The sequence below is a fragment of the Myotis lucifugus genome, unplaced genomic scaffold (assembly GCF_000147115.1).
Source record: "Myotis lucifugus unplaced genomic scaffold, Myoluc2.0 scaffold_21, whole genome shotgun sequence".
In the NCBI taxonomy this organism is placed as follows: domain Eukaryota; kingdom Metazoa; phylum Chordata; class Mammalia; order Chiroptera; family Vespertilionidae; genus Myotis; species Myotis lucifugus.
This window is the reverse complement of record NW_005871069.1, coordinates 9207637-9227144: the sequence shown is the minus strand read 5'-3', so window position 1 is coordinate 9227144 and position 19508 is coordinate 9207637. Positions and strand designations below refer to the sequence as shown.

The following is a 19508-nucleotide window of genomic DNA, read 5'->3' as shown; positions in this document are numbered from 1 at the left end:
ACTGCAGGCTCCATATCTGGGTTTCCATCAATCTGGGTAACAATATTTGCCCTGCCCTGGTGATTCTCTGAGACCCCATCCAACTTGCAGGCCCACCCAAGCCACTTCCAATAGCTTTTCCATACAGAAGGCTTTGGCACATACTTCAGACTTTCCTAAAATCTCTCAAACCCCAAACAAGGAGCAACTGGCCTTATAGTGCCTCGTACCTTTTGCTAAGCAGCTCCAAGTCTGGCAATAGTGACATATGGCCTAAGTTCATAGCTTAGCCTCTTCCAGGTACCTCCAAGCCCAGTACAAGTGGCAACCATCTGCAGATCACTTTGTAGCTCATAACAGGTGTCCTTGGGCAGAGCACAGGCCCCAGAACTAACACACTGTAGTCGCAGCCAGTCCTCAAAACCAATAGGCCTGAGGGTTAATCCCTCCCACTGACATGCCAATAGCAATCAAGGCTCAACTACAGCAGGAGGACAGCCCACACAAAAGACACATCTGGAACACCTGGCTCAGGTGAACAGTGAGACTGTGCCCCACAGGACATGTGCTACATAAGGCCACTCTACCAAGACTGGGAGAGGTAGCAGCTCTACTTAATACATAGAAACAAACACAGGGAGATAGCCTAAAAGAGGAGACAAAGAAACATGTCCCAAATTAAAGAACAGAACAAAACTCTAGAAAACAAACTAAACAAAATGTATATAAGCATTTTACCAGATGCAGAGTTTGAAACACTGGTTATAAAGGTGCTCAATGACCTCAGTGAGAACTTCAACAAAGAGAAATGGAGATGGAAAACATAATAAAGAACTGGTCAGAAATTAAGAATACAATAACAAATGAGGATTACATTAGAAAGAATCAATAGTAGGTTAGATGAAGCATAGGATTGCGTCAGTGATTTGCAAGATATGGTAGCGGAACACACCCAATCAGAACAGCAAAAAGAAAACAATCCAGGAAAATAAGGATAGTATAAGGGGCTTCTGGGACAACATCAGCACCAACGTTTGCATCATGGTATAACATAAGGAGAAGAGAAAGTGCAAGGAATTGGGAACCTTTATTAAGAAATAATGATTGAAAACTTCCCTAATCTAGTAAAGGAAATAAACTTACATGCCCAGGAATCACAGAGAATCCCAAACATCATGAACCCAAATAGGTCCACACCAAGACACATCACAATTGAAATGTCAAAGGTTATAGACAAAGAGAATCTTAAAAATGGTAAGAGAAAAGCAGTTAGTAACCTACAAGGGAGTGCCCATAGGACTGTCCTCTGATTTCTCAACAGAAACTTTGCAGGCCAGAAAGGAATGGCAAGAAATATTCAAAGTGATGAAAAGCAAAGACCTACAACCAAGATTACTCTACTCAGCAAAGCTATCATTTAGAATTGAAGGTCACATAAAGAGCCTCCCAGACAAGGAAAAACTAAAGGAGTTCATCACCACCAATCCAGTATTTCAAGAATGTTAAAGGGATTCTTAAGAAGAAGAAGAGAAAAAACATAAATATAAAAAATATGATTAACAAAATAGCAATAACTACATATCTATAAACAATTTATTAAATGCAAATGGATTAAATCAAAAGACATAAGGTAGCTGGATGGATAAGAAAACAAGTCCTTTACTTATGCTGTCTACAAGAGAGTCACTGCAGATTGAAAAGTACAAAGACTGAAAGTAAAGGGATGGAAAATATTTTATGAAAATGGAAGCAAACAAACAAACAAAAAAACCTATGGTAGTAATGCCTATACCAAACAAAATAGACTTTACAACAAAAGATGGACCCACCAGTTTCACTTCTGTGTATTTATCTGAAGAAACCCAAAACACTTCATTTGAAAAGACATATGCACCCAAATGTTAATTGCAGCATTATCTATAATAGCCAAATGAGGAAGCAACCTGTCCATTGGTAGACAAATGAATAAAGAAGAAGCGATGCATATATACAATGGACTATGCCTCAGCTGTTAAGAAGAATGAAATGTTGCCATCTGCAACAACATTGATGGACCTAGTGTATTGTGCTGAGTGAAATAAGTCAGCAAAAATAAATGTCATATAATTTCATTCGTGGAATCTAAATAAAATAAATGAACAGGCAGAAACAGAGAATGTTTTGATGGTAGCCAGATGAGAGGGGTGATGGTGGTATGGGTGCAAAGGGGGAAGGGATAAGAAGTACAAATTGGTAGTTACAGAGTAGTCATGGGGATGTAAACTAAACACAGAGAATATAGTCAGTAATATTGTAATAACTACATATGGTATAGACCAGCCGTGGGCAAACTACGGCCCGCGGGCCGGATCCGGGCCCTTTTGAAATGAATAAAACTAAAAAAAAAAAAGACCGTACCCTTTTATGTAATGATGTTTACTTTGAATTTATATTAGTTCACACAAACACTCCATCCATGCTTTTGTTCTGGCCCTCCGGTCCAGTTTAAGAACCCATTGTGGCCCTCGAGTCAAAAAGTTTGCCCACCCCTGGTTTAGACTTATCAGGGAGATCATTTCATGAGTTACATAAATATTTAAACACTATGTTGTACAACTGAAACTAATATAATATTGTATATCAGCTGTAATTGAAAAAAAACTTTTGAGAAAAAGAAAGAATCTATGATAGAGAAGCAAAACAAAATATAGTTTAGGCTGCCTAAAATGATAAATAAAATAAAATGGCAGAAACATAATTAAAATAAGAATTGTCATTAAATCTCAGTGGCTATAGCTCCTCAATTAAAGTACAGAGGCACTTTGATTATATCACCAGCATGATTATCCAACTGTAAACCAGCTATAAGAAGTACACCTAACACCAAAATTAGTAAGGTTTAAGGTACAGTAATCCCTCACCATCTACAGTTTTCAGAAATTATAATTTTATATTTATATCCCAACCATTTAAAAATGCATCTTTGTTTCAGCTCAGTCTCATGAAATAATACATTATTAAGTATTGGGAAATGCAGACAGAAAGAAAGCAAGGGTTGCAATATTAAAAATCAGACAAAATTGAATCGAAGGCTATAAATAGTGGGAAAGGTGACTACGGAAAGTTTATTTCACAATGTAGATAGAACCACATAAAGCGTTATGTCCTGAATAACATAGTTGACCTCATTTATTTGGTGGATTTTGAAGTGCATATTTTCACTTTTTATCATCTTGAATATCATTGTGTCCCATAGGTTTTGAATTTTTGTGTTTTCATTGTCATTAGTTTCCAGGATGTTTTTAATTTCTTCTTTGATTTCATTGGTAACCCAATCATTATTTAATAACAAGCTATTCAGCTTCCAATTTTTTGAGTATTTTGGGTTGTTTTTATTGTAGTTTATTTCTAATATTATGCCATCGTGGTCTGAAAAGATGCTTGGTATGATTTCAATCTTCTTGAATTTGGGGATACTTTGTGACCCAATATGTGGTCTATTTTTGAATATGTCCTATGAGCACTTGAGTAGAATGTATATTCCGTGGCTTTGGGGTGAAGTGTTCTGAAGATGTCAATTAAGTCCATCTGCTCTAGTGAGTCATTTAGGATTGCTGTTTCTTTGCTGATTGTTTGTCTAGAGGATTTATCCAGTGATGTTAGTGGTGTACTAAAGTCCCTTACTATGATTGTATTGTTGTTGATCTCTCCTTTGATATCTTCCAGGAGTTTTTTTATGTATTTGCGTGCTCCTGCATTGGGTGCATATATGTTTCTCAGGGTTATATCTTCTTGTTGTATCTATCCCTTTAGTATTATGAAGTGGCCTTCCTTATCTCTTGTTATGGCCTTCACTTTGAGGTCTATTTTGTCCGATATAAGTATTGCTACCCCAGCTTTTTTTTCATTTCCATTTGCTTGAAAGATATTTTTCCATCCCTTCACTTTCAGTCTGTGTGAGTCCCTTCTAATGAGGTGGGTCTCTTGTAGACAGCAAATGTATGGGTCCTGTTTTTTTATCCATTCAGCCACTCAGTGTCTTTTGTTTGGAGCATTTAGTCCATTTACGTTTAAAGTTATTATTGAAAGGTACTTGTTTGTAGCCATTTCTATTTTTTGTGCCTGTTTTCTTTCTTAGCTTTTTTTTTTTCTTCTTCTTTTTACACCAGTCCCTTTAGCATTTCTTGCATTGCTGGCTTGGTGGTGATAAACTCCCTTAGCCTTTTTCTTGTCTGTGAAGCTTCTTATTTCCCCTTCAATTTTGAATGATAGCCTGGCTGGATAGAGTATTCTTGGATTCAGTCCTTTGCTTTGCATCACTTTGTAAATTTCCATCCATTCTTTTCTGGCCTGATGTGTTTCTGTTGAGAAATCATTTGATAATCTAATGGGAGATCCCTTGTATGTAACTTTCCGTCTCTCTCTTGCAGTCTGTAAGATTCTCTCTTTGTCCTGAACATTTGCCATGGTAATTATGATGTGTCTTGGTGTGGATCTTTTTGGGTTCACCTTGTTTGGAACTCTCTGTGCATGTGTGACTTTTTTCTTCCCCACCTCAGGGAAGTTTTCTGATATTATTTCTTCAAGTCTTCTTAGTTTTCTAAGTCTTGTTCCTCTTTCTGTTGTTCTGGCACCCCTATTACTCGTATGTTGTTTCGTTTCATGTTGTCCCATAGCTCCCTTAGGCTCTCCTCCTGTCTTTTAATTTTTTTCTCCAATTGCTGTTCAGTTTGTGTGTGTTTTGTTTCCCTGTCTTCTAATTCACTAATTCGGTCCTCCGCTTCTCCTAGTCTACTGTTGAAACTTTCAATGGTGTTTTTTATTGCAGCTATATCACTCTTCATTTCTTCTTGGTTCTTACATAATTTATTGATTTTTTTTAATCTGTTTCTTCTTGCTTCTTGCATAAGTTGTTGATTTTTTCCTCCATCCGGTTTATGCATTCTAGGACCCTTAATCTGAATTCTTTTTCTGTCATGCTGCATGCCTCGGTTTCACTTAGCTGCTTTTCTGTCGAGTCCTCCTTTTCTTTCCTTTGGGGGTTTCTTTGTCTACCCATGTTTGATCTCAGGGACAGATCTAGATGTTGAGTCATTCAGTGGCTGCTTCCTGGATGGCAGTGGCTCCTCGGGCTGCAGTTGCTTCTCGGGCGGTTGTGGTTGCAGCTGCTCCTCAGTTGGCAGCAGCTCCTCTGGTGGGTGCTGTTCACCGCTGTGGTGGCTCCTCTGGCTGGCAGTGGGAGGCTTCACACACCTCATTTGCGACTTTTGATGAATGCATATATATGCATTTCTGTTAGGTGCTATCTATAGGTGGAGTTGTTGCTTTATAGGATACTAGAGGCCAGGTGCACAAATTTGTGCATGGGTGGTGTCTGGCCAGCCTGCCTGGATTGGGGCCGATAGGGCCAGGCCGGCTGGCCAACCCCACCCTCTAGTTGAACTCCCAGTTGAGGGGACAATTTGCATCTTAGCCTTTTATTATATAGGATGCTTAAGATTAGCTTTAATAGATACCATCAAAATGAATTTTGCAAAGTTATCTCATCAGTTTACATTCTAACATCAGTTTATAACAATTTCTGTTTCTCTCTACACTCATCAATACTTATTACTATTGTCTCTTCCCTTGTAGCCATTCTGACATAGTGGCTACCTCATTTTGGTTTAATTTGTGTTCTTTCATGCCTAATGAAGTTGAACATCCTTTTATGTTGCTGTCCATTTGAATATGTTCTTTTCTGAAATGGCTGTTCAATTTTCTGCCCTTTTTTCTATTGAAAACTGTTGAACTTTTTCTTATTTGTAATTTTTCTTATATATCTGTGTTGTCATTTTCAATTTCATGAAAAACCCTTAAATGATCCACTCAATATGATGATTGCTGTAGTTTTTTTATTTTTCAATATTCTTTATCAGATTAAGGAAATCTCCTTCCATTCCTATGTGGTTACATGTTTTTAATCATTAATTTGTGTTGATTTATCAAAATTTTTCTCCATCTGTGAAAATAATCATATGACTTCCTTTTTCTGTTAATATAGAGAATTACATTGATTAAATTTCAAATATTAATCCTCCCATGAATTCCTGGAATAAATCCCATTTGACTGTGTTATATTATCCCTATATATATTTGGATTTATTTTGTTTAGGATTTTTGCATTTACTTTCATGAAAGTGATTGGCCTGTAATTTCCCTTTCTTGTAATGTCCTTGTCAACTATTGATATCAAGATTACACACATGATAACATTTGAGTGAAAATGGTAGAAAAAATCCCATTGAATTTTTAGAAAGTAGTAACAGAATGCTGCGCTTCAAAACTTTGTTGGAAAAATGTCTGTTTCATGCTAAGATGAGATGGCTCATTTCAGACCAACCCTGCCATCAAAAGCAAAACCATTTAAGAATAAGCTGCTATGAAAGTATCTATTCAAATACAAGGGTAATATGCTAATTGTACCAGGCATCCTTCCAGACAAAGCCACAGTGGCTGCAAGGGCCAAGGGCCAGCGGCTACAAAGGCTGAGGGCTGGCGGTGCAGGAGGCTCTCGGAGCAGCCGCGGGAGGAGAAGGCACTCGTGGCAGTCACGTGAGGAGAAGGCGGCACCAAGGCCTCTTTTTCAGAGGCAGCTTAGGAGAAGGGGCTATGCAGTCCTGGTCCCGGTGCTACTCCTTCCACAGAGGCAGTCACAGAGGCAGCGGCGTGGGCCAGTCCCGGCACCATGCCTACACAGAGGCTGGACGGGGTGAGACCTGCTGTGCCTCAACCTCCCACAGCCCCAGATTTTCCCCCACCCACCAGTGGGCAGGGGGGCAAGGCCAGCGCTAAGAAGCGAGGGCCGGCAGCTGCAGCAGCCGGCAGTGGCAACAGCAGTGGGGTGATGGGGGTGGCACCTTCCCCTGATTCGCCCAGTCGCCTCTCACAGAGGAGGACATCCCCTGAGGACTCCTGGACTGTGAGGAGGGCAGGCCGGGCTGAGGGATAACCTCCCCTAGTGCACGAATTTTCATGTACTGGGCCTCTAGTGTGTGTAATAGTGACCTGGTGCACGTAATTCATGCACATTAAAAGGGAATTAATTAGAGGAAATATTTTAATATTGCTATTTGCCTTTTTCTCCATAATAGAAGTGTCAGAGATGAAAGAAAATTAGTAAAATGTATATGAAAATCTTCCTCCTGTCAGAGTCTGGGGCACGCCACGAGAACCAGAGTCAAGTCCCCGCCCACCCATGTGCACCTCGAAATCACGTGAGACCCAGACCCGACCAGCCCCACCCCCATTGGGCTAGATCCAGACCCAGCCGGCCCCACCCTCATCAAGCCCCACCAGGTGGAGGGTGCAGCCTCAGGTCGCCTGGCCTGGGGCGGGGGTGCAGCCTCAGGTCCTGCGGGCTGGGGGGTGTGCTTTGAGGTCCCTGGCCCAGGCCAGTGGGCGCAGCCTGAGGTCCCCCTGCCCGGCGCCGGGGCGGGGTGCACGGCCTGAGGTCCCCATCAAACCCCGCCGGACGGGGACCATGGCCTCAGGTCCCCCATCAAGCCCTGCAGGCGGGGGCCACGGCCTGAGGTCCCCCATCAAGCCCTGCAAGGTGGGGGGCATGGCCTCAGGTCCCCTGTCAAGCCTCGCCGGGTGGGGGATGTGGCCTCAGGTCCCATGGCCCGGCGCTGGGGCGGGGGTGCGGCCTGAGGTCCCCCGTCAAGCCCTGCCTGGCAGGGGTTGCAGCCTGAGGTCCCCCGTCAAGATCCACCGGGCTGGGATCATGGCCTGAGGTCTCCCATTAAGCCCTGCTGGGCATGGGGCGCAGCCTGAGGTCCCCTGTCAAGCTCCACCGGGGCGGGGGGGGGGGGGTGGGCGCAGCCTCAGGTTCCCTGCCCCGGCCCAGCGCCACGCAGCCTCAGGTCCCTGCTGATTGCTCGTTAAGGCTCGTTACGGGAACTCAGCCTCTGCTGTGGGTATAGCCATCTTGTGTTACAGAATCCCTATTTCCGCTGTGGGCACGGCCATCTTGTTATGAAGTGATGGGCAATTTGAATATTCGCTCTTTATTAGATAGGATGTCCTATATAATCAAAACCTAATATGCAAATTGACCAGACAGTACAATGACTGGCGGAACGACCAGTTGCTCGATGCGCATTGACCACCAGGGGTCATATGCTCAATGCAGGAACTGTCCCCTATAGGTCAGTGGGCCTCCACCAGGGGAGCACCGCTCAGCCAGAAGCTGGGCTCACTGCTGGCGAGCGCAGTGACGGTGGTGGGAGCCTCTTCCATCTCCGCAGTAGCGCTAAGAAGCAGCAGGGAGGCAGTAAGGAGCGAGGGGGTCCCAGGCTGCGAGAGGGCTCAGGCCAGGCTGAGGACCGCCCCCCCCCCGCCCCCCCCGTGTAGAATTTTGTGCACCAGACCTCTAGTATGTACATAATATATAATAAAGTTATTTAATATATACTACATATAACTATGTATAGTATATATCATTCATATATTTAAATATAAACACATATATAAAAATTAAAATTGTGATTGTTACAATGAGCTCAGTAGATGGTCTGAATAGTAATATGGGCATCCTAACAATTGAATCATTGGGCTGCAGTAAAAGGTCAAGCTAAAAGCTTCCTTCAGCACACAAAGCACCATGAGATATAAAGAGTATACTCAGAATTTCTTACCTCTGTCTGATACGAGTTTTGGAAAGAAAAAATGGAAAATAGGTAAGAAAATATCCCTCAGATGAAGAATCTTTAGATCAGGGGTCAGCAAAATCCTATATAATAAAGAGCCAATATAGAAATGGTCATCACGCCCTTGCGCCTGGGCTGGGGGACCTGAGGCTGGGCCGGGAGACCTGAGACCCTGGCGCTGGGACCGGGGTACCTGAGGCTGCGCCCCCTGCCGTACAGGGCTTGATTGGGGTAGGGCCAGCCAGGTCTGGGTCTCGCGCAATTTCAAGGCACGCATGAGTGGGCGGGGATTTGACTCTGCGTCCCACGGCATGCCCCAGACTCTGACAGGAGGGAGATTTTAATATACATTTTACTAATTTTCTTTCATCTCTTACACTTCTATTATAGAGAGAGGGCAAATAGCAATATTAAAATATTTCCACTAATTAATTCCCCTTTAATGTGCATGAATTTCGTGAACCAGGCCACTAGTGTAGAATAATAAAATCGCAATGTGCTAATTAGACCTGACAGCCAAATGACCTTCTGGATGTCCTTCCAGACAACCTTCCAGACAAAGCTGCGAGGGCCAAGGCAAGCCGCCACGGCTGCGAGGGCTAAACCCCTTGCACGTATTTCATGCATCAGGCCTCTAGACCTATATAATAAAAGCCTAGGTGGTATCACGCCCTCACGCGACTTCAACACAATATGGCCACCATAAGATGGCTGCCACAAGATGGCCACACTCACAGCGGAGGCGGGGCTCGGTGGCCGCTCTGCGCAGTGAGGCCTAGGGGTCCCGCTCTGTGCAGCGTGGAGGAGCCTGGTACTAACATCTCCACTGCCTCGCATGGAGGAAGCGGGTTCAGTGTAGTAGGCAGGTCGTGGCAGGGGAGGGAAGTTGTGGGCAATGAGGCCAGCAGGGGAGGGGAGTTTGGGACAATCAGGCCCCAGTAGGGGAGGAAAGTTGGGAGCCATCCGGCCCGCAGGGGAGGGCATTTGGGGGCCATCAGGCCAGCAGGGGAGGGCGGTTGTACATGTGACCAGAAAAAGGAAGGTGGCCATATTCCTTCCCAGATGGACCAGATCTGCAAAGAACATGGCTTCACTGGATGGTTTGAAACCTCTGCAAAGGACAATATTAACATAGGGGAACCAGCCTGGTTCCTAGTGGAGAACATTCTCGTGAACCACCAAAGCTTTCCTAATGAAGACAATGATATGGACAAAATTAAACTGTACCAGGAGGCCTTGCCAGCAAAGAGCAAATCCCAGTGTTGCTGACGTGGCTACAGCTCCTCTCATGATTTCCAGATGCAGCCTGACTTGATTTCTCCATTTGGAGCAAAATCCTGAGAATGGTGGATGGATGCCCTGCTCTGTGATCTTCCCAGGGCTGTGCTTTAACATGACCGTGAGGGTACCCCAGGAGCCTTAGCTGAAGTGGGTGTTGGTGTCTATCCTGAGAATGGCTCTATACCTTAGAGTGAGCACTCAGGCTTCTCTTGTTGCTGCTGCCATCAGGTTCAGGATAATGTTTATGTCCTTAACATCTTTGAAAATGACAATGCTCAGGATTTGGTATGAGTTGCAAGTTGTAGCTCTTAGTGTAAGCACTGGGGTAGTAATAAAACTTTCCCAGCAGTCTTACAGTAATTGTATGAGTCTGTATTTTTGTATTCCATCTTCACTTTTAAGGGAGTCTTTTAGACTATTAGCCACAGAAGGCTTGAAGTTTCTGTTCAGCAATTTCTTCCCCCTCAAAACTTCTAACTGGGGCTAGTTTTGTCAGAGCTATAACAGTCATAGTCAAGGAGAGAAGTTATTCAAAGCACAGATTAGATCCGAGGTTCCATAGTATGAATAGTGAGAGAAACAAGGTCGTGTGGTTTTTATATAAAGTTTTGGGCATTTAAAGTATAATACATGAGAAAGGTATGTCTGGCTCACAATATTTGTATTACCATTCAACCCAATTAAGAACAGAATAAATATTTTGACAGAAAGAAAGAAAGGGCCCAATGAATGCCCCTGTCAACCTTTTGTCTGTCTGCATTTACCTATTCTGGATGTTTCATATAAATGCAATCATATATGTGACCTTTGGTGTCTGGCTTGTTTCATTGAACATGTTTTTGAAATTCATATACATTGTAGTATGTATCAGTACTCATTTCTTTTTATGGCTGAATATTCCATTATATGGATATACTACCTTTTGTTTATCCATTTATCTGTCAGTGGACATTTGGGTCGTTTCTACCTTTTTGCTATTGTTAGTAGTGTTACTATGAGTATTTATTTATTAACTAGAGGCCCAGTGCACGAATTCATGCATGGGTGGGGTCCGGCTGGCCAGGCCCCAATTGGCGGATCAGGGCTGGGCCTGTTGGGAGGAGGTGACAGTGGCTGACTGGGGGGAGGGGCTGCGGGTGATTGGCCAGTGGGCCCCTCCCCTGATTGGGTTGCAGGGACCGATCCAGTGCAGGGCAGGCTGGGGGGAGGGGCTGTGGGCCGATCAGTGTGGTGAGGGCCATCAGGGGCAGGGCCAGCCCGGGGTGGCCAGCCGGGGGTGGGGGGGGAGGTGCTGCAGGAGTTTAGCCAGCTGGCCCCACCCCCTATTGGGGTAGGGAGGGACGATCAGGGTCGGGGCTGGCCGGAGGGAGGGGCTACAGGCCGATCAGGGTGGTGGGGGCCCATCAGGGGCGGGGCTGGCCAAGGAGTGGGCCTGCAGGAGGTTTGCCAGCCGGACCCGCCCCCTATTTGTGTGGGGGGGTCGATCAGGGATGGGGCCAGTCAGGGGGAAGGGCACAGAGGAGTTGGCCACCGGCTCTGCCCCCCTATCAGGGTGGGAGAGGCTGATCAGGGGTGGGGCGGCTGGGGGAGGGGCCTACAAAGGTTCACTGGCTGCAGTGGGTGTCATAGCGACTGGTCATTCAGGTCGTTACAGCGTTATGGTTGCTGGATGGATAGATAGATAGATAGATAGATAGATAGATAGATAGATAGATAGATAGATAGATAGATGATAGATAGATAGATGATAGATAGATAGATATTTAAGTATCCATTTCTAGTTCTTAGGGTATATACCTAGAAGTGGAATTGCTGAACTATATGGCAATTCTATGTTTAACTCTTTGAGGAACTGCCCAACTGTTTTACACAGTGACTGCACCATTTTACATTCCTACCAGCAATATATATGTTCCAATTTCTCCACTTCTTTTCCAACACTTGTTTTCATTTTTTATATGATAGCCTTCCTGGTGTAAAAAACATAGGAGTTTCTTATAGTTCTGTGACTTCTCATTTAATTTCACAGACATTGGGATAGGTATTCAGAGAGTAAAAAAACGAATGCAAAAGTCTTAAGTACTTAGAATTATTAGCATATTTATTTAAAATTTATTTAAGCATTTGAATATGAGTTGGTGGTTTGGAGGATGATTGTCATCCTAAATTATATACACACTCATACATATCTATATTTCTTTTTTATTCTTTCTTTTAGCTACCTGAGAAGAAAAGGAATAATAATTAATGAAACATCTGCAGTTGTATATGCTCAGTTACTCACAGGTCATAGATATCAAATAAATCAAAATGGTGAAGTTCGTCTAGAGAAACAATGGTCAAAACAAGTTCTTCCCTTTGTTTATCAAGCTGTTGTCAAGGTAAGTCTCCATCAGGTCTCAATTATATCTTAGTGTACACTATTGCACACTGTATAAAGACACTCTATATATCATATTAACATTGGCTTCTAATTAAAAGAGTAATATATCAATGTATAATGGAAACTATTATTTAATATAATTTGCAAAATATTGTCTTTTTTAAAAGGCAGATTACATCCTCAGACACTCTGTGGTTAGGAACATGTCCTTTTAATTTTTTTTTTTTTAAATATATTTTATTGATTTTTTACAGAGAGGAAGGGAGAGAGATAGAGAGTTAGAAACATCGATGAGAGAGAAACATCGATCAGCTGCCTCCTGCACATCTCCCACTGGGGATGTGCCCGCAACCCAGGTACATGCCCTTGACCGGAATCGAACCTGGGACCTTTCAGTCCGCAGGCCGGCGCTCTATCCACTGAGCCAAACCGGTTTCAGCAAATTTTTTTTTTTTTTTAATCCTCACCCGAGGACATGCTTAGAGAGAGGAAGGGAGAGAGATGGTGGGGGAGGGGTAGAATGAGAGAGAAACATACATCGGTTGCCTATCATACACTCCCTGATTGGGGATCAAACCTGCAACCTTTTGGTGCACGGGACAGTGTTCAACCAACTGAGCCACTAGGGCAGGGCTAATTTATTTTTAACTTAATCTCTAAAAGAAAAATCTCAGCATTAACTTATACCTTTGCATTTTTAGATTTTTATTCTCAAAAGAAAATGTTTGCCTTAAATAAATTAGTAAATGCAAAAGGCTGTTGTTGTGTTTGTAATCTTAGATGTAGTGTGGGGATAACATTTTTTAAAGCATGTAGTGATCCTGTAATTTTGGGGAAACATTACAGTGTAGTGATTAAGAGCACAGATGCCTAAGTTGACTTCGTAGCTATATGACCTTGGGCAAGATTCACCCTCTTTCTGTGCCTTAGTCTCCTCATCTCTAAAGTGGGGCTAATAATTAATAATGGTCTCTGCCACAGAGGGTTGTCTTAAGGATAAAATGAACTAATAAAAGTGTGCAATGCCTAAAAGCAGTCAATAAATTTTAGCTGCCAGTATTGGTATGTAGACAGTCTTTGCGTTTGACATTTATAAGTAATATAGCCATAGTCCCATAGGAAAAAAACTTGTGTACAATCTATGAAAGATTTGACTGTGATGATTTACTTTTATATTTTATTCTATATAGGACATCCGAGCTTTTGATTCCCGTTTCTCCAATATCAAAACTTTGGATGACTTGTTTCCTCCTAGAAGTATGGTCTTTATGCTGGGAACCCCCTATTATGGCTGTGCTGGAGAAGTTAGTTACTGTTACTAATTAAATTTCTCTCTGGTTTGAAATTAATACAATTCTTTACCTTTTCTTCACTTAAGTGTAAAATAGAAAGTAATACTGAAGTGTAAAAATAAGAAAGAATTCATTCATCTAACTAATGAACATAGTATTTGGCTATATATCTTTAGTCTTAAGCATGTTGGGGTCAGGAGGTGGGGATAAAAAAGAATTCAAATCCTGCTCTCTTTAGTAGTATATTGTGGTATATATGAATCAATTCTATAGTTATTTTAGATGTATTATTGGGTTAATGAATTTATAGATGTATTAATGTTTTGGGAAGGTCCAGTTCTCACATGGAAAAAGGCACATGCAAATATACATATATGCCTGTACATACACATATGTGTCTTTGCTACTTATCTTTTTGTGCAAATGATGAGAGGGTATCACATAGTCACAGGAACCAGGTTGAAGGGACTCCTACTGGTCATATCTGGAACAGTTTGGGGGGACCTGGCCTGCAGGGGGGTGAGGACAGTGGGGACAACCAGGCCTGCAGGGTAGGGCAGTTAGGGGTGACCAGGCCGGCAGGGGAGGGCAGTTGAGGATGACCAGGCCTGCAGGGGTGGGCAGTTAGGGGCTACCAGACCGGCAGGGGAGGGCAGTTAGGGGCAACCAGGCCTGCAGGGGAGGGCAGTTGGGTGCAACCGTGCCAGCAGGGGAGGGCAATTGGGGGCGACTGTGCTGGCAGGGGAGGACAGTTGGGAGCAATCATTTCGGCAGGGAGCAGTTAGGCGTCGATCAGGCTGGAAGGGGAGTGGTTAGGGGGTGATCAGGCTGGCAGGCAAAAGCGGTTAGGGGCAATCAGGCAAGCAGGCAGGCAAGCAGGCAGACGAGCAGTTGGGACCCAGCAGTCCTGGATTGTGAGAGGGATGTCCAACTGCAGTCGGACTTCCCCCAAGGGGTCCCAGATTGGAGAGGGTGCAAGTTGGGCTGAGGGACACCATCCTCCTCCCCCAGTGCACAAATTTCGTGTACCAGGCCTCTAGTAATTATATATATTTAAATATGCATACAAAGCACAAGTGTTAAAACATGGAGTAAAATGTTAACAGTAGGTTGATCTGGGTAAATGTTTTTCAATTGTTCTTTGACTTGTTTTTAGTTTTGCAACTTCTTGGTAGTTTGAAATTATTTGCAAATTAAAAGTTAATAAAAAAAAAAGAGAGACTGGTTAACACCTATTAAACAATGTAGACTCAAATTTGCAGTATAATCACATTCCCTCAAAAATTCCAAGAGAATTTCCACTATCCAACTTTATTGTCTTACTGTATTTCAGAAATAATAAACACTGTTCAAATAAATAGAAAAATCAAGTGAGTAAAATGTAGTGAAAGAGACTAAAACCTACTGTGATTTTTTTTTTCTCCAAGGTTCAGGATTCAGGGGATGTGATTACAGAAGGTAGGATTCGTGTGGTTTTCAGCATTCCATGTGAACCCAATCTTGATGCTTTAATACAGAACCAGCATGTGAGTACTATAGTCCATATTGTTTAATTTAGAATTAATGAACTTTAAAAAATATTAGAATGATATTTTTGCCAACTTCTTGGAATTTATTGCAAATATTTTATTTAATACTAATTAAATTTCCTTACAGTTATATCTAGTATTATTTAAAAACTAGAGGCCCGGTGCACAAAAATTTGTGCACTCGGGGGGGAAGGGGGGGTCCCTCAGCCCGGCCTGTGCCCTCTCGCAGTCTAGGACCCCTCGGGAGATAACGACCTGCTGGCTTAGGCCTGCTCCTGGGTGGCAGAGGGCAGGCCCAATCCCTAGGTGCAGCCCCTGGTCGGGCTCAGAGCAGGGCTGATTGGGGAGTTGGGGTGCCGCCCCCTGTCATGCACAGAGCAGGGCGGATTGGGAGGTTGTGATGCCACCCTGAGTCACGCTCAGGGTAGGGCTGATTGGGGGGTTGGGGCACCACCCCCTATCGCACTCAAGGCAGGGTCAATGGGGAGGTTGCGGAGCCACCCCCTGTGATGCACAGAGCAGGGCCAATCAGGGGGTTGGGGCACTGCCCCCTGTCATGCACAGAGTAGGGCCGATAGGGGAGTTAGGGCACCGCCCCCTGTCACACACACACCAGGGCGGATCAGGGGGTTGGGGCGCCACCACTGTCACACTCAGGCCAGGGCCGATGGGGAGGTTATGGCTCTACCCCGTCACACACAGAGCAGGGCCGATCAGGGGGGGGGGGGGGTTGGGGCGCCACACACAGAGCCGAAGGGCGATCAGGGGGTTTGGGCGCTGCACCCTGTCATGCTGATCTGGTGCCAGGAGGCCTCATGGCTCCGCTGATCCCGGTGCTGGGAGGCATATTACCCTTTTACTATATAGGATAGAGGCCTGGGGGCCGGCTGGTTTGCCCTGAAGGGTGTCCTGGATCAGGGTGGGGGTCCCCACTGGGGTGCCTGGCCAGCCTGGATGAGGGGCTGAGGGCTGTTTGCAGCTGGTCACACACCCTTCAGGGTGGGGGTCCCCACTGGGGTGCCTGGCCAGTCTGGGTGAGGGGCTGAGGGCTGCTTTCAGGCTGGTGGTTGTTGACTGGAGCTCCCAACCACTCCTTTTTTTCTTTTTTTTTTTTTTCTTCTGGGCCAGCTTTAGCTCTGGCTCTAGCTCTGAGGCTTTCGCTGCTGGTTTGTTTGCCGTTCTATAATCGAAACAATGTATAACTTCAGCTCTGAGATCCCAGCCGGCTATATTTGTTAGAATGTTTCAAACTGCCAGCTCAGAGGCCGGCAAGTCAGGCGAGGAACGTTGGAGTCTGCAGTCACGGGAGCAAGCAAGCCTCATGTTCGCTTCCAGCTGCCTGGCTGCCGGCCGCCATCTTGGCTGATAGTTAATTTGCATAAGGATACGCTGATTAGCCAATGGGAAGGGTAGCGGTCGTACGCCAATTACCATTTTTCTCTTTTATTAGTGTAGATAAATGTGGAGTCTGCTTAGAACTTCATGTAGAACTTTGACGGGGCGGGGGGAATCACTGAAATCCCATTATTAATCTATAATGGTTACTATGGGTTATTGTATTCGAACTTATAAGTAGCACGTTGATTAGCATACCCTCTGGGAATAGACTTGGGTTTTTAAATGCTTGATAATCAAAGCCTGCATTTTATATTTACAAGTGACATATGGCCTTCTTACACAAGTTAAATGTCTCTACTCAGCTAAAGATGAATAGTCCCTAGAGAAAACTTGGAAATTGCATTTAAGGTCACAGCACCCTTTTTCAGGACCTTTTTTTCCAAAGATGTTCACTGTCCTCTTTCTGATTTCCCTGTTAAAATAGGGAGAAGATCCTGATATATCTGTCATTTTTCTTATTTATTGGATAATTAACTTGACTAAAATTAATTCACAAGCAGCCAGCTATTGCTACTTTTATTTTATCTAATGATAAAATCTAAAGTTTTATATCCTGTGGAATGAACGTATGGCATTAGGCATCAGCATACCCATGAGGAAACTTTATGGAAGGCAGAAAAGTTCCTAAAATCTTACCATTAGGCCTCTTAGAGGAAGAATCCTCCAAGCACATTCAGGAAATGGGGACAGTGGCCCATTAGGTAAAAAGCTGTAGCTCTGTTCTGGGAGTCAGTGGAGGTGGAAAAACTTGCATTCATTCCTTCATGCCTAGCTTTTTCTAGACCTGCAGGCACCTTCCCACTTCTAGCGTATAGTGTTTCTAGGTGTACTTTCTCTTTACATACCTTCTTTAACTTTTACTCAAGCCTTCTTTCTCTCTCCTAACGGTCTCACCTATTTATTTTACAATTTCTAGGATGTTTGTGTAATTTTTTTAATTGATTTCAGAGAGGAAGGGGGAGGGAGAGATAGAGACATCAGTGATGAAAGTGAATCCTTGATTGGCTGCCTCCTGCACGCCCCCTACTGGGGATCGAGCCTGCAACTTGGGCATGTGCCCTTGACCAGAATCGAACCTGGGTTCCTTTAGTCTGCAGGCTGACACTCTATTTGCTGAGCCAAACCAGCCAGGGCTGTTTGTGTGACTTTAATAATTTTAGTTATACCATAACCCAATATTTCTCAAAAGGAGTACTATTGGTATTTTGGGCAAGACAGTTAAGTCCTTTATCTGGTAGGACAGTTGACATCCTTAGCCCCTGAACACTGAGTAGTAGTAGCCTGTGCCTTTTGTTGTTGTTTTTATCCTGACCCGAGGATATTTTTTCCATTGATTTTTAGAGAGAGTGGAAAGAAATGAGGAGAGAGTGAGAGAGATAGAGAGTAAAAGAAAGAAACATTAGTGTGAGAGAGACACATCAATTGGTTGCATCTAGCATGTGCCCCGACTGGGGCCGGGGATCGAACCTGCAACCCAGGTACATGCCCTTGACAGGGAATTGAACCCACCACCCTTTGGTACACGAGCCAGTGCTCTGTCCACTGAGCCATACCAGCCAGGGCATTGTAACATGATGTGCCCCTACACATTTCCAGATGCTTATTAAAAAAGTGATAATTACCTGTGATAGAGAACCTGCTACCTTAATTTTTATTATCTATTCTGGAAAGCATACTTGATTTGTCTGTATTATTTCTAAATCTGATAAGGTTCTTAGTGGCAAAATTGTGTCATATTCTTGACTAGCCTATTAATGGTAACTTTATATTCCAGGACACTAAAAATCTTTATCCACTTAGGAGTGACTATAGACATGATCATTAAAAAAATAACAGTGGATGAATTAATTCCTTACCAATTACTCTCTGGAAATTTTGTATTTATTGGTGATAAAATATCCTTATATTCATATAAAATAAAACATGAATATAAAACATTTATATGATTCATGTAAATATAAATAAGTATGTATTATCATTATGTAAATTATGTTAGAAATTATTGTTACTTTCATGTGATAAATATTAGGGGAAACAAGTATTGTTTATATCTATATATGATATAAATATCATATACATATTTTAATCCTCACCAGAGGATATTTTTTTCCATTGATTTTTTAGAGAGAGTGGAAAGGAGGGAGGAGGTTGGGGAGAGAGAAACATGGATGTGAAAGAGACACATCAATTGGTTGCCTGCCATTTGCATTCCAACCAGGAATCAAACCCAGGACTAGGTCAGGGCAGAGTATACTTTTAATTTCGCTCAGCAGCAGCTATTTTGATGACATACTCGTGTTTTAATTCATTGTAATAATTATCAAGGCCTGATTTTTTTCCCAGGTACTTTACTAAGCCCTACTTGCAATATGAAAATTTATTTTAAGCATTTAATTCTTGCCTGCATTGTTCGCCATTTATTACTTACTGTAGAGTTTATTTCTTGAGACATTTCACAAACTGTATATTTCTTCTTCCTTTCACCTGTCCTTGGAAATTCTATCCTTTAAGGAAGGGAAGGTGCAGAAAGATTCTGCTTACAGATCCTTTTTAAAAAGAGGGTAGCGAAATGATCATTTACTTTTGAGAATTCTTATATAGCCACAATACAATGGTTAGTCATGTCTTGGTTATCTCCAAATTTTAAACATAAAGAAATAACATTTAATGCTTTGCGTTTCTATAATTGACCTTTTTGTTTTTATATTTAAAGAAATATTCCATAAAGTACAACCCAGGATATGTGTTGGCCAGTCGCCTTGGAGTGAGTGGATACCTTGTTTCAAGGTTTACAGGAAGTATTTTTATTGGAAGAGGATCTAGGAGAAAGTAAGTTTATGTTAAAGAAATTTACTTAAAGTGGCAGAAAAAATTGAATGATAAAGATAAAATGATCAATATTTTAGTATACATTTTCTCTGACTTTTCCTTAAAAATTTTACATAAATTTCTCTGATGGTGATATTTTCTCTAAATG

The 19508-nt window shown here is 43.0% G+C and overlaps 1 protein-coding gene across 6 annotated transcripts in view; it reads left to right on the top strand.

The window, feature by feature from the left end:
- XRN1 (5'-3' exoribonuclease 1) overlaps positions 1 to 19508 on the top strand; it is a 203556-nt gene that overhangs the window by 113901 nt on the left and 70147 nt on the right. For all 6 annotated transcript variants that reach the window (XM_014453186.2, XM_023751452.1, XM_014453187.2 and 3 more), the window contains exons 21-24: positions 12148 to 12310; positions 13503 to 13616; positions 15032 to 15130; positions 19245 to 19360. In XM_014453186.2, the coding sequence (XP_014308672.1) occupies positions 12148 to 12310; positions 13503 to 13616; positions 15032 to 15130; positions 19245 to 19360 (492 nt within the window). The remainder of the gene's footprint in view (positions 1 to 12147; positions 12311 to 13502; positions 13617 to 15031; positions 15131 to 19244; positions 19361 to 19508) is intronic.